The following is a 14,640-nucleotide window of genomic DNA, read 5'->3' on the forward strand; positions in this document are numbered from 1 at the left end:
CTTAAGTGGGGAAGCTGATTTTTCTTTGCAGGAATACATGCATGGAGAGGCTGTCAGTTCTTTCTGGTCCAAAAAGCAGAAGAGCTGGAGTCTAGCAATAACCCTTTCAGAGCTGCTAAAAAATCTGCAGTAGCTATTGGCTGAGTGCTGTAGCTTGTGCCTGAAGCAGCAACTGAACTGGCTCAGGGCAAGTAAGCTGTTGCATGCAGTCTGTGGTATCTTGATGAGGCCTGTGGTGTGGAATCAATATTTTATTACCTACAGGAAGTTATATAAAGAACTATTTGCCATATAGGAGAAATAGTCTTGTTACTACCCTTGCAAAGGTCTGGGGCCTAGCCTGGATGTTGTCCTGCCATTCCACAAGCCTCATCAGTCCATGTTTCCAGGAGGACTTACTCTGTCATACAATCAGCCACAACTCTAGAACATTTTTATTTTCTACTTTCTGCCTTTCAAAAACAAAGTACATATCTGATCTGGGGGTATACGGTACTTAAAGAAAATACAGTATGCCAGATACCCATATCACTCAAGGATGGATTCACCTGCAAGTGATTCTACACTTAGAAAATTAGGGTTGGAAGGGAGCTGAGGAGGTCATGTAGTCCAACCCCCTGCTTCAAGCACAACCTTCCCCAACTAGATCATCCCAGCCAAGGCTCTGTCTAGCCAGGCCTTAAAAACCTCCAAGGATAGAGTGTGTACAACCTCTCTGGGTAGACTGTTCCAGTACTTTACTACCCTCTTAGTGAGAGAGATTTTCCTAAAATCTAACCTAAACTTCCCTTGGCACAACTTGGGAACATTGCTCCTTGTTCTGTCATCTGTCACCACTGAGAACAGTCCAATTCCATCCTCTTTGGAACCACCCTCCAGGCAGGTGAAAGCTGTTATTAAATCGCCCCCACCTCCCTCAGTCTTCTAGTCTCCAAACTAAATAAGCCCAGTTCCCTCAGCCTCTCCTCAGGAGTCACATATCCCAGGTCCCTCACCATTTTCACTGCCTCCTGCTGGACTTTCTTCAATGTGTCCACATCCTTTCTGTAGTGGAGGGACCAAAACTGGACACAATATTCCAGATGTGGCCTCACCAGTGCCAAACAGAGAGGAAGAATAGCTTCCCTCGATCTGCTGGCAATGCTTCTACTAATGCAGCCCAGTATGCTGTTAGCCTTCTTGGCAACAAGGGCACACTTTTGGCTCATATTAAGCTTATTCTCCATTGTAACGCCCAGGTCCTCTTCTGCAAAGCTGCTGCTTAGTCATTTGGTCCCTAGCCTGTAACTGGTGCATGAGACTGTTTCGTCCCAAGTGCAGGACTTGGCATTTGTCCTTATTGAACTTCGTGAGATTTCTTTTGGTCCAATCCTAGACTGTCGAGGTCTCTCTGAATCCTAGCCCTACCCTCCAACATACCTACTATTCACCAGAACTTGGTGTCATCTGCAAACTTGCTGAGGGTGCAATCCACCCCATCTTCCAGGTCACTGATGGAAGATATTGAATAAAACCAGCCACAGGGGGCCTTTACTTGATAATGGCTGCCAACAAGACATTGAACTATTGATTAATACCCTTTGAGCCTGACAATTTAGCCGGTTTAAGTCCACTCACTCAACCCATATTCCTTAGCTTGCTTGCAAGAATGTTGTGAGACTGTATCAAAAGTCTTGCTAAAATCAAGGTACATCATGTTCACTGCTCTCCCTGCATCCACAGAGCTAGTCATCTCACTTGTAGAAATAAACTTATGAATCCCAAAGGCACCATTCAATGCCACAGGCAAATGAACAGACGTGTATTAAATACCTTAAAAATTTTGATGCAAGATGGCAGTTCCAGTCAAAACACTTGGATCTGGACATGTGGCAAATAGCTGCAATACGTTAAAGAACATTCTTACCTGTTTGGGTATCTGCCCAAAATTATTAATGAATCCTATTGTAGCTGTCTCTTTTAATGGGTCATTTATGTTGTATATGTCCACTTGCCCCTCATAAAAGAGATGATGGAAGACATTTACAGCTTCTACTGCAGCAGGGCCTTGCTGTTTATACCCAAAGATTAAGTCAATCCATTCATGCAGGTGGGCACTCACAAAATCACATTCCAAAGCCTGTAATTCAGATACATACATTAAAAGTGAGCAGGTCAGTTACTAACTGAATCTATTATCTGACTGGTGGATAAAAATCACAGAATATAGGTGACCTCTTTAAGTGAAAAGTGGCACAAATGCTCCCTCCGTTGCTGCTTCAGCCTACAGTTACCAGGGAGAAGCAGCCACTTGTTTGACAGCCCATGGAAACCACAAGGTCTCTCTCACAGGCAAATGGAATGGTCATTATAAAAGGACTGCATGTAGATCACATTGAATTTGCTAGATTTGGGTTTAAGTCCAAATAACCTTTACGTAGCTGCTGTTAAAATGACCATTACCTCACGATGAACTCTGATAAATTCACGAGGATCTCCCTTTGCCCATGGGGGCAGTATCACATCTCCAAGCTTGGTGCCATTTTGCTTGCAACCTACAAAATACATTGAACTTTTTAAATTTAGAAATGCACAGTGTCTCAACACCACCACTGCCACAATAAAAAACAAAAAACAAAAATAGCCCCCCACCTCCAACAGTTGCAGTGGCTCATTGTTTATAGGACTGATTTTTCAAGAGCCTTTACCAAAAAGACAATTATACCAATACTTGGTTCTAAGATGAGGCTTTGTTTTCCCCATAATGAATGGGGGGCAACTTGCCTTGGAATTGAGTAAGTAGGGTAATGTAGCATATCCTGGTATATATTTACAGATATGGAGTTGCCTGTGAGAGTAACTGAACAGTTACCCCACAGGCTTGATTCTGACACCCCACCACCACCTTGCTTAATTCAAGAAGTGCTACAAAACCCTATCCTGAGTTCATGGGGTTGTAAGTGCTATTAAACATCAATTAAGTTTACAGAACTGGATCTTTTAATCTTTTTCTGACTGGGGTTTTAATTTTATTACAAAGACGATATAAAAGGATACAAACAAGACTTTCAGAGCATAAGCTAACCTTCAATAGAGGTTAAAAAGGAACTCTGCCAATAATTACTCTATTAGAGTTTCTTAAACCTACTTGCAAAGCCTTGGGAACTGGCTACTGTCAAACTAAAATGGACCATACATCTAGACAGATATAACAGTTACTACGTTTCTGTGCATGAATTTGGTATTGGAGAATTTCCCAAGAGCCTGGAAGCCTGAACAAAGGGGTTTTTTGCTTCAGCCAGTTTGATTTTTTTAAAAAGGTAGGAGGATTTGTCAGCTCTGCTATTACTATTTAGTTTGCCACATAAGTTCCAGGAAAAAAAAGATGATTCAGTGCTGTAGTGACCAATATCAAGCTGTTGCAAAACAGACCCCTTAACACTTATGTCAGTTCTGTCTCTTTTAGAGACAAACCCACCAACCGTTTAGTTCTATTTTACTGCAGCTGGATAAAAAAAAATAGTGGAAGATTAATGGCCATCACTGAATAAAATCTTCAGATAAATTTTATAAAATGATTTCTAAAAGTCAACACAGTCAAATGCATATACAAGGCTGAAAAAATAAGACACAGCATGTGTAGACAATAGGCTCTACTGCTGAAACAGCTGTTGAACAATGATTGATTATGTGGCAAAAAATAAAAATATACTTTGTAGAAATTCTATTAAAGCATAATTTACTGAATGTTAGAATCAGTTTTAAACAAAATGCTTCCTTTGGAAATGCAGTTTCCACTTAAGCTGTTTAAAATGAGTATTCAGCGTTTCAGAGTCTCGCTTTAGTCTTCTAAAAGAAAACCATCAAAAGGTTTAAGCTTATTGTGGAACTACAGTTCCTGTATCCTGAACCATTCAGGTTTTCCTATACAGTATGGCATAAATATACAGCACTGGGGCATACAAACTCCAATAATAATAATAATAATAATAAACAATGAGGTATTAGTTCTTGTTAGCCAGTTGCCATTTTTTGCGCTGTAAAATAAATCGTTACGCATATTTCACTAAATTTTTATGTCTGACTGACTTGTACTGTTTTCACATCCACAATAAAATACTATCAGCTGCTTTTGCCTACCCAGATCAAAGTTATTGGAATTGAGCAGGAACTCTGGGAGGTAAAAGAATTCTGGGATGAGCTCCTTTACATCTGCCATGTTGTGCTTTGATGCTGAATACCAGGCTTCACGCACACTGTGAAACATTCTATCAGCCAGGTCAAAGTGGCCACCCTGTGGAATGAAATGAGAAGCATCTTTATATTAGAACGTCTCTCAGCATAGCACATTTGGCCAAGATCTATAAAAGCATAGTGGAAACTGATTAGCCATTTCATTTTATTATTGAAATGGTAAACACAATTCTTTCTTCAACAAAAAGGGCTTTTAAGCTATGCCTTCCTCTAGAAGTGGCTTCTAATTAAAAAAAATGTTTTTTTTGTAACAATGAGGAATAGAAAGCATTGAAACATATATTGACGGGACTTTTTAAAGAATAGTATTCTAGCCCTATTCCAAATATTAGTTTTTTTGGTTGAAATGCTATCCCAAAGAAAATAAATGTCCTCGCTCAATGGCTTCCAGCTAAGACAATATTTAAAATTAGCACTGTGAACCCAATTAATTCTCAAACTGTCAAAAAATTCCAGACTACAGAAATATTTGGTTAATATTACACTTAATACTAAATTAGCTCTTTAACCGACACATCAGTTGAACAGATTAATCCTTCAACACTTGAAAAATCACAGAGAAGCTGATACATACTATCATCAACAGATGAACAAAGCAGACTTTGGGACACCAGTTCACTATAAAAAGACGTTTTGTGTCTGCTGAGGATTGGTGCCACAGACATTTTTGAGATGCTTGTTTTCGATTTGAGGAACGGCATATCCTGCCCATAACAGCTCTGCTTTTCTGGAACACTAATAATGATCATCAAGAATATTATGCAACTATAGTTTTTTTTTCCTCTGACAAGAACGGTGAGAATAAAGTTACTTGATTAATCGCATTTCTACTTAAATTTCAAATTTAAAACAGGCAAGAAACAAGGAAAAAGTAAGTTTTACAATATACCTGTAACCTTAAGAATATCTGTGTAAAGGGCTCCATTCGGACAAGATAGGAAGCCACTATCATGGCAGATGAATAATGAGTCCCATAATGATATGCTGGAGTTTCTCCTGTTGAAGAAAGGCACAAGTCATAAATGAAGAGGAAATACAGAGGAAATGTTCATAGTAAAATCTGTACTAAATTAAAAATGTAATAAGTTTAAGAGGTGGCAGGCAGGGATAAGCAGTTCACTCTGAACACATCTGCAGTTGGTCCTAATAGCTTTCACATTTGTGGAACTATTCAAACTTTATGAATTGAAATTGCAGCTACTTAAATTTTTGGCAGCAATCCACTCCTTATCACTCAGTAGTCTTTTGCCCAGCAAAACATTTAATAATTACTACTGAAACATTCCAAAACAGACTTTTGCTGAAGGAGCATTTTCACTTTTAACCTCTTCTGTAAAGGAAGACTTGGGCTCAAATATTTCTCAGAACTGTTGACTACACGTTTTGGAGAGACTTTAGTTCATTAAAACTGTCTAAAACAAGTAACCATCTGTATAAATATATTCATATAACTGTGGTGGGATGTTGAAGGGTGCAATTCTTTGCCACTTGCTGGTGTCAGGCAGCACAATAATTTTACAGCAACAGTTTTAAAACTTCAGTGACCTACTAACATGACAGGTAAACATGCATTAGAAGCCTTGGGCCATATGGTAAAAGCATATAATTGTGAAAGCATGTTGCCTCACAGAAGCTTTGGCTCATGCACAGACTCCACTCTTAGCATTGAATAATTTATTTTCTGTTGTTTAATCCCATTAATCAATTGTTACATTTTATATAATATGACAGATTTTTTTACCACATTTATTGTGCTGTTCAGATGAAAGATATGGTGATTACTTAAATATATACGCTGGGAAGCGGAAGGAAAAGGCTGGAGAAAAGTCTACAGAAATAATGTTTTCTATTTCTCAGTATTCTTGATTTTATTTCAGCAGATCTCAAACTACACTCTTCGAAGAACAGGCTAGTCATGTGATGAAATTTCATTTGCAGATTACATTAAAACTGCTCAAAATATACCGCTTTCCTAATATGTTTTTCCTTTCAAGCAAGTGTCATAGTTTTACACGGGGATTATGTGATTGCGAACAGGAGGGTAAGTAGGTGGTCCATTTTTAACAGTGTTTTACATTATGAAAAGGGTTTTTTTTCAAATACTATATTTTACTTTACTATATTTTATTATTTTTGGCAGCAAACAGGGTTTCTTAATGTAGTATTCTCCATATCCTTGATGGACTGACTCATGTTTCTCTTTTCAAGTACCATCTTTTTAACATTGTTATACAAATACCATAGAAACCCAGTGGGGAAGTGATACATGTGCATGGGTATAGGCACCTAAAGAGGGAGAGGATTATACCTTCCGGTCTTGGGGCAGATGGGCTGGCCTCACATTACAGCAGCAACAAGTTACAGAAACCTTAACTTGGGGCTATAGCTGTGATGGTTCCTATATGGCAGTGCATACCAGACAACAGCTGGGGCCCAGAGATAACCAAGCCTTTGACATCCTCCCATGCCAGGGATACCCTGGGCGGAAGATGCCAGGAGGATTATATGCCAGTACTGCCTGTCAGGAGCCCTTCTATGCCAGGGGCATTCCTCAGTGGGGGCCTTGCATCTATTTTATGGCTTCTTTTAAAAATGCGCACTGGTATGACTCATTCTACCCTTTGTGTTCTCCTCATAGGGCACATCCACACATGCAAGCACATGCGCTTGCAGCAGCTCAAATAGAAGCAATGCAAATTTTTGCTGGTGGCTTTTTGCCTCAGTGCACGTGCCCGGACATGCACTTTGTTGCGGAGTAAATTGTGCCACTTGGCGCAAAATAACCCTGCCTGGCTTCTCCCGGATCTGCAGCCAGGGGGAGCTAGAGCCTGTGGCCAGCAGGGCAGTGAGAAGCTCTGGTCGCTGATTCGAATTAGTGTGAATTTCTGAAAAAATCTCCTCCAGCCCTCAACCCTCTACTTACCTGGCAAGCTGGGTCCAGGTCCCTGCAGCTTGCACTTCTCCCTGCCCCGCATGAGCAAGCCGCGTGCTTCAGCAGTAGGGCAAGGGTCAGCCATAGAGACGCTCTGGCAGACCGAGCCTCCGGTTGCCCCAATGCACAGTCTGGGACTGTGCCCTGCCCCGTTTTTTCCCCCCGAGCTATTGTTTGGCCCCTAGATATCCAGGGGTCTAATTTTGCCCCTGTGCTGCAAATTTGCAGCATGGGGAACATTTTTTGGCTCCTGCACCTGCCTCTTATAGCATCTCAAAGGGGCTTGAGACACTGCAAGAGGCACGTGCGCGCTCGTCTGGACGGGCCTATAGGGTTTGGTATACATCTGTGCAAAAGGTCTGAAGGGAGGTCTTGTAGGAAGAGAAGTAAACCCAGTCACCTGTGCTCTCCAAGTTCTGCACTTGTATAGTCACTTACCATTAGGATCTTCCCAATCTTTGTATCTCTTCTTATACTGAGCCAGTCTTTCATCTGTTTGTGCTCCCATTGGTTTGGCCAGGTTTCTGAATGTCTTTGGATTCGTAAGATCCAGTTCCTTTAAAAATAAAAACCCAGACACATTTGTAAAAGCACTAAGCACCAGTGGGAACATCCTTATGGGTGACATGGTATTGATTTTCTTCCCAGGTCTAATTTTGAAAGCAACAGGAATTATTCAGATCAGCCAATTTGTAGGGCTTCTTTTTTTTTTTTTTTTTTTTTAATTCAGTCTGATTTAAGAGGATGCCTTTTATGATATGCTGGCAAGGGATAGGCATTTTGCCTCATTTCCTACAAAAGTACCCTCAGCTGCAAGTCATCATGACAGCTCCTTATCTCCATTCTTCAGCTGCCAACCTATGCAATCTATTGCACAGAATGGCTGCCAGGAGGTAATGCTCAGGCTAACACTAACAATACCATTTCCATTTACAAAAATCAAATCCATCACATTCACAAGCTTGGGGCCAAGGATCCTGACAGCCTTGACATGTCCCAAATAAAAATGTTTATGGCCTAACATTCACTGGGAACCATTTTGGGGAAATAATGCAAAGATTTATAAGAAACAAATACAAGGCATTACTGCTTTCATGTCTGTATTAATAATAAGGTTGCCATGCAAGACCATGGTCTAATATTCCCAACCAGTTCTGTATGGGCAGGGGCAGATCCCCGGAAACTTCAGCAGTTTTGCACAGGTATAAGAATGAGCCTGCACAGGTCTCACTGTAGACCTTGAGCCTTAAGTAGCCCACAGAGTGGAAGGATATATATATATATATATATATATATATATATATATCATAGCATTAGAAACTGAAATCAATCATTTGGAAAACTGGAAAGGCCTTAGCTTCACTGTGGAAATGTAAACCAGCTGTAACATTGTCTAACCTTCAAAATGAACAAATACAACATTAGCTTTACATAGACAGGATGTTATATTTACCTCTGAATCATAGTCTGCAAGGATCCAAGGGAAGACGGGATACTGCATGAGATCGTTATAGGATCTGCCAGCCAGAGTATTCAAGTGCATCAGGTACTGGAAGTTACTGATTTCTCCTCTCTTAAGAAGAATAAATAATAGTGTTTTGGTTTACTTTAGAATATTCAAACATTTAAACTGGCAGACCTTTACTAACCAGATGCAAATCATTACATGTCAGATTAATATAAATATTAGTCTTATCTCTGAAGCTCACTGTACTCTTTTGTCTCTCATTTTTAATAGCGGAAGTCTTGTGTTCTAATGTATTCTGGACGAAACAGAAAATCTTGAAAAGCAATTTGCTGCCAAGATGAATGTTATGCCATAGAATATTTTCCAAATTGCTGAACATGACAGTACATTTTATTTAAACACCCTTTCACTATATACAAATAATTTGGGATGCTCCCACAACACACACAAGCAACAAAATTCTCATACTTACTTCCCATCTTTGCGTCACAGATTTTTCTCCTACCAAAGTGCTAAGCAAGCCAGACCTAATGGGAAGAAGGATGTGTCGGTCAGTATTTTCCTCTTGAGCAATAATATATTGGCACTAAGATAATAGCCAAACTTTAAGCATTATGATTAGAATAATTTCTCCATTTTGACCTGCAATTAAATAATTTGGTGATAACATTAGTTCATATAGGATGTATTACTTTTGTACTTAAATAGGCAGCATGTCAACAGTATTTTAAATTAAGGATAACTGGAGTTCATAGATTTCACAGACATTAGGGGCTGGAAGGGACCTCATGAGATTGAGTTCAGCCCCCCTGCCAGAGGCAGGAAGTCTGCAGGGATCAAATGATCCCCAGCAAGATAAACATCCAAGTGCCTTTTGAATGAATCCAGAGTAGGTGCTTGCAACACCTCTGGGAGGAGTCTGTTCCAGACCTTGGACACTCCGACTGTAAAGAAGTGTTTCCTTATATTGAGTCTGAACTGGCCTTCTAGAAGTTTGTGGCCATTAGACCTAGTTATCCCTTGGGGAGCCCTGGTGAACAACTGTTCTCCCAGATCCTGATGTACTTACTTATATACTTATAGGCAACCACCAAGTCCTACCTGAGCCTTCTCCTCCCCAGGCTGAAGAGTTTCATGTCCCTCAGCCTCTCCTCGTAAGGCTTGCACTCTTGGCCTTTGATTAGTCGGGTGGCTCTCCTCTGGACTCTCTCAAGCTTATCCACATCCCTCCTGAAGTGGAGGGACCAAAACTGGACGCAGTACTCTAGCTGCGGCCTCACAAAGGCCGAGTACAGTGTGAGGATGACGTCCCTGGTTTTGCTTGAGATGCATCGGTGGATGCATGCCAGAATTTGGTTTGCTTTGTTGGCCATGGCATTGCATTGGTGGCTCATGTTCATCTTGTGGTCAGTCAAGACCCTCAAGTCTCCCTCAGTCACAGTGCTAGCGAGTGCTGCACAGCTGAACCTATAAGTATGATGCTGTTTTTTTTCTCCCAAGGTGGAGTACCCTGCATTTCTCTATGTTGAATGCCATCAGGTTTTGGTCCGCCCACTTTGCAGTGTGTCCAGGATGGCCTGTATCCCCAGCCTGTCCACCTTCTCCCATAGTTTAGCGTTGTCTGCGAACTTTGCCAGTCCGCATCTGATGCCCAATTCCAGATTAATGAAGATATTGAAGAGTACCGGCCTGAGCACTGAGCCTCGGGGGACTCCACTGGTAACCTTGTGCCACACTGATTTGTTCCCATCAACTAGTACTCTTTGGGCCCGATCCCAGAGCCAGTTCCCCAGCCAGCAGACCGTGAACTGGTCAAGGTCACAGTGCCCCAGCTTGGTCGTGAGGACATCATGGGAGACCAAGTCAAAGGCCTTCTTCAAGTCCTTTGATAAATGAACAGAAGTTCAGATAATTTAACAAATGTTCATTTATCAAAAGAGGGAACAGAAGTTTTCACTTTTCTTAGGTTTTATGAAGATCAGCTCATAACTAGCAATTTCAGTTCTCTTGCAGACTTAAGGAGGTATAGTTTTGCACTAAGGAAATGAATTGATCTAGAGATACTTTAACATACACCTTATCCTTTGACAGTGTGAGCAATACATTTTGATGAAAAGAACCACTTACCCTTGTTCTACACTGGTGTTTGGTCTCTGCCCGGACACAGATTCTGAACTGTCAGTTAAAGATGGGACCACAGCCAAAAACCTGTATCATTAATAGATGGAGAATAAAGTTATGTTTCTGTTCCCTGCATGCTTTTGAGAGAAACTGTAACAAAAATTAAGCACAAGTGGCAACTTGTTACCAAGCAAACATGTAAGCTCTTTAAAGAACTAACACAAGCCCTCCCACCCCCTTAATCTTCATGAATACATGTCAGATATTTAAATCTCATGTTTAACACATGTAGCATTACCACATATGCAGTATTTCCTGTTGGTTCTTGGGCTTTCCATCAGACATTTGTTACCTGATTTCTTATCTGGGACCAAACTTTCTCTTGATTTGAAGCTCAGATTTATCATTAGCTTGTCTCCATCAAGCATGGAGGGGGGAGGAGGGGAGGGGCTCTCTGGATGGCTTCCTGCGAGCTCCCTAGAGACGATGTTCTGATGAGTATATTACTTAAAAACTGTCAGAGATGAGGCCCTGAACTTCTCAATTGAACCATTATCGCTATCAATGGTTTGTGAATACCCAAGAGTCAGAGAACATACTGAAATGTAACACTTTGTATTTATAGTGGCGATTTCTTCGGGGGACCTGGCAACATGATGAACAGAACCTGACTGGAACACAGAGATGAGCTTCTGCCAGATCTACCAACACTGGAGGTCTTATGGAGAAATCAGGGGCAGTAGAACCTGGATCCTCCCTCCTGAACTTCATTTTCTTTACTGACCTGCGTAGATCCCTTAGAGGTTGAGTCTTGCCTGACCTCTTCCTCCTATTTTTTCTTACTTCGAATAATATGCGGGAGCAACCTGTTCACCCATTGTGCAGGTAAACATCGTCATCTTACAGAAACAAGGCAAGGATGTCTTCCCAGGAAGTGATTATATCCACTTAAACATGGACAAATACTGTAAGTTTTCGCTTTTTTTGACTGATGAGGGTGGATTAACAAAACATACGGACAAGACCCCAAAGCGAGGAGAATCTGTCTCTAGGACTCTAAACTGGATAGGCCCTGTGCCCCTGTGGGAATGTCCCTTAAGGATTTTTGTTGCAGGGGATTGGAGAGGCCTGAATGCGTCATTGGTTAGGCTGCTAGTCTGTGGACTAAGGCAGTTGTGTAAGAAGGCCCTTCCATGGCTCCTACGATGGCTGTCACAGTTGAAGAACATCTTGCCCTTCTGCGATAGTGACAGAGAGAAGAGATAAAGGTGAAGTTCAGCAGGAGGCCTGTTCAAGGGGAACAAGCTGAGCATTATGAAGAATTTTGCTTGAGAACTGACAGAGGCTGCACATGCAAAGGGCTTGGTTGTCACGGGTGACTTCAATTACCTGGACATAGATTGGGAGGAACACTTGGCTAGGTCAGATTGTTCATGCAGTTTCCTGACTGTGATCAAGGAGCTCTTCCTGACCCAGGAAGTGCAAGGGCCAACCAGAGGTAACGCTCTCCTAGACTTGGTCATGGCCAAGGGAGATGATGTGGTGTGTGACTTGAACATTGAGGGTAACCTGGGTGACAGCGACCATGAAATTATCAAGTTCACTGTCCGCTGCAAGGTCAATAAATTAACCAGCAGGATTCAAGTCCTGGATTTCAAAAATGCTGACTTTGACAGGGTCAGAGCATTAGTAGGGGAGGCAATGTAGGACCAGGAAGGCAAGGCAAATGGGGTTGCTGCTCAAGGATACAATTCTCAAAGCACAAAAGAAAACCGTTTCTGCAAAGAGGAACGGCAGCAGAAGGGCTGGCAAGACGTCCTGGCTTAATAGGGACATTGCAGTCCTCTTAAAAAAGAAAAAAGAGGTTTACGCACAGTGAAAGCAAGGGATGGTCCTCAAGGAGGACTATACAACAGCGGCCAGCACTTGCAGGGAAATGATCAGGAAAGCCAAGGCAGTGACAGAGTTTAGGTTAGCTACAGGAGTCAAGGACAATAAGAAGTCCTTCTTTAGATATGTAGGCAGTAGAAGGAAAACAAATAGAAGTGTGGGCCCCTGCTTAACACCTCAGGACAGCTGGTAACTGACATTCAGGAAAAAAACTGAACTCCTGAATGCCTACTTTGCTTCAGTATTTCACCAGACCATGGGGAAGTCAAGCTAGATAATGCTCATAGGGGACATGCCTTATATGACAGCCTCCCCACTATGGATGCTGATTGGGTGCAATACCAATTAGAAAAACTAGACATTTATAAGTCAGCAGGACTGGATGGACTCCATCCAAGAGTACTAAAGGAGCTGGATGAGGTCATCATGGAACCCCTGGCAAAACTCTTTCAGAATTCATGGTGCACAGGGAAAATCCCTGAGGACTGGAAGAAGGCCAACACTGTGCCCATCTTCAAGAACGGGAAGAGGGAGAACCCAGGCAACTATAGGCCAATCCGCCCAACCTCCATACCAAGGAAAAACCTGGAAAAGCTCATTAAAGAAACTATGTGTGATACACTTGCAGAAGGTAAGATTGTGAATGACAGCCAGCATGGCTTTGTCGTGGGTAGATCTTGTCTTACCAATTTCATCTCCTTCTGTGACCAGGTCTCTTGTCACCTGCACACAGGAGATGTGGTAGATGTTATATACTTGAACTTCCAAAAGGCTTTTGATGTAGTATCCCACAATATCCTTGTGGGAAAACTGGAAGATTGTGGGCTCAGCGGATCAACGGTTCAGTGGGTGAGAAGTTGACTACAGGGTAGGACCCAGAGGGTTCTCATGAATAGATCTGTGTCATCCTGGCACAAAGTGGCCAGTGGTGTCCCTCAGGGTCCATGCTTGGACAGCTGCTTTTCAACATCTTTATCAATGATTTGGTTAGGAAGTGAAAAGCTTGCTGCCCAAGTCTGCAGACGACACCAAGTTACGGGGCAGTGTGGTCAAGCCAGAAGATGGGTTGCAGATACATGCGGACCTGGACAGGCTCGGGAGTTGGGCAGACCGGAACCAAATGAAGTTTAACACTTCCAAGTGTAAGGTGCTCCATCTGGGGACAAACAACCCTAAACATACATACAGGCTCGGTGGTGACAGCTTGACTCGCACCATGGCCAAAAGGGACCTAGGGGTAATGATTAACTATTGTATGAATATAATCCATCACTGCGAGGTGGTGGTCAGCAGGGCAAACAACATGCTGGCATGCATCAACCAGTGCATCTTGTGTAAAAATAAGGAAGTGATCCTCCTGCTTTACTCAGCACTGGTGAGACCACAGTTGGAGTACTGCATCCAGTTCTGGGTGCTGCACTTTAATAAGGACATGGAAAAACTTGAGGGTCCAGAAAAGAGCCACCGGTATGATCAGGGACTTGCACGGCAAGCCACTTGATAGCAGCTCTCCGCTATATCAGAGGAGTGCATCAGGAGCTCAGTAAACAACTGTTCACTAGGGCACCCCTGGAGAAGACCACGACTAATGGATACAAACTCCCGGAAGGCCGCTTCAGACTTAATACCAGGAAAACCTCCTTTACAGTCAGGGTGTCCAGACTGGAATAAACTCCCTCCAGAGGTGGTGCAGTCACCTACCCTGGAGGTTTTCAAGAGGAGACTGGACAGTCACCTTGCTGGAGTCACCTAACCCCAGTTGTCTTCCTGCCTAGAGCAGGGGGGCTGGACCTGATGATCTGCAAGGTCCCTTCCAGCCCCTAACAAATCTATGAATCTATGCTAGTGGCTACTACAAACAGCCTTAAGAGTGGAGCACTGAATTGTTGCTCTGTTTGAACTGCTAACAGCCATAGAACATTACATGAGGAGGAAGGCAAGTGGCCAAGTTTTAAAGCCCACTGGATAAAGTCTGAATTGCCTCCTATGTCTACAG

The 14,640-nt window shown here is 42.3% G+C and overlaps 1 protein-coding gene across 8 annotated transcripts in view; it reads right to left on the minus strand.

The window, feature by feature from the left end:
* The window catches only part of WDFY3 (WD repeat and FYVE domain containing 3), a 378,134-nt gene that overhangs the window by 22,450 nt on the left and 341,044 nt on the right, over nucleotides 1-14,640 (minus strand). For all 8 annotated transcript variants that reach the window (XM_059722254.1, XM_019479325.2, XM_059722256.1 and 5 more), the window contains 8 exons: nucleotides 10,761-10,841; nucleotides 9,106-9,160; nucleotides 8,619-8,738; nucleotides 7,604-7,721; nucleotides 5,123-5,229; nucleotides 4,120-4,273; nucleotides 2,443-2,534; nucleotides 1,907-2,119 (listed from right to left, as the gene is read on the minus strand). In XM_059722254.1, coding sequence (XP_059578237.1) covers nucleotides 1,907-2,119; nucleotides 2,443-2,534; nucleotides 4,120-4,273; nucleotides 5,123-5,229; nucleotides 7,604-7,721; nucleotides 8,619-8,738; nucleotides 9,106-9,160; nucleotides 10,761-10,841 — 940 coding nt within the window. The remainder of the gene's footprint in view (nucleotides 1-1,906; nucleotides 2,120-2,442; nucleotides 2,535-4,119; nucleotides 4,274-5,122; nucleotides 5,230-7,603; nucleotides 7,722-8,618; nucleotides 8,739-9,105; nucleotides 9,161-10,760; nucleotides 10,842-14,640) is intronic.

The sequence above is a fragment of the Alligator mississippiensis genome, chromosome 2 (genome assembly GCF_030867095.1).
Source record: "Alligator mississippiensis isolate rAllMis1 chromosome 2, rAllMis1, whole genome shotgun sequence".
In the NCBI taxonomy this organism is placed as follows: Eukaryota; Metazoa; Chordata; order Crocodylia; family Alligatoridae; genus Alligator; species Alligator mississippiensis.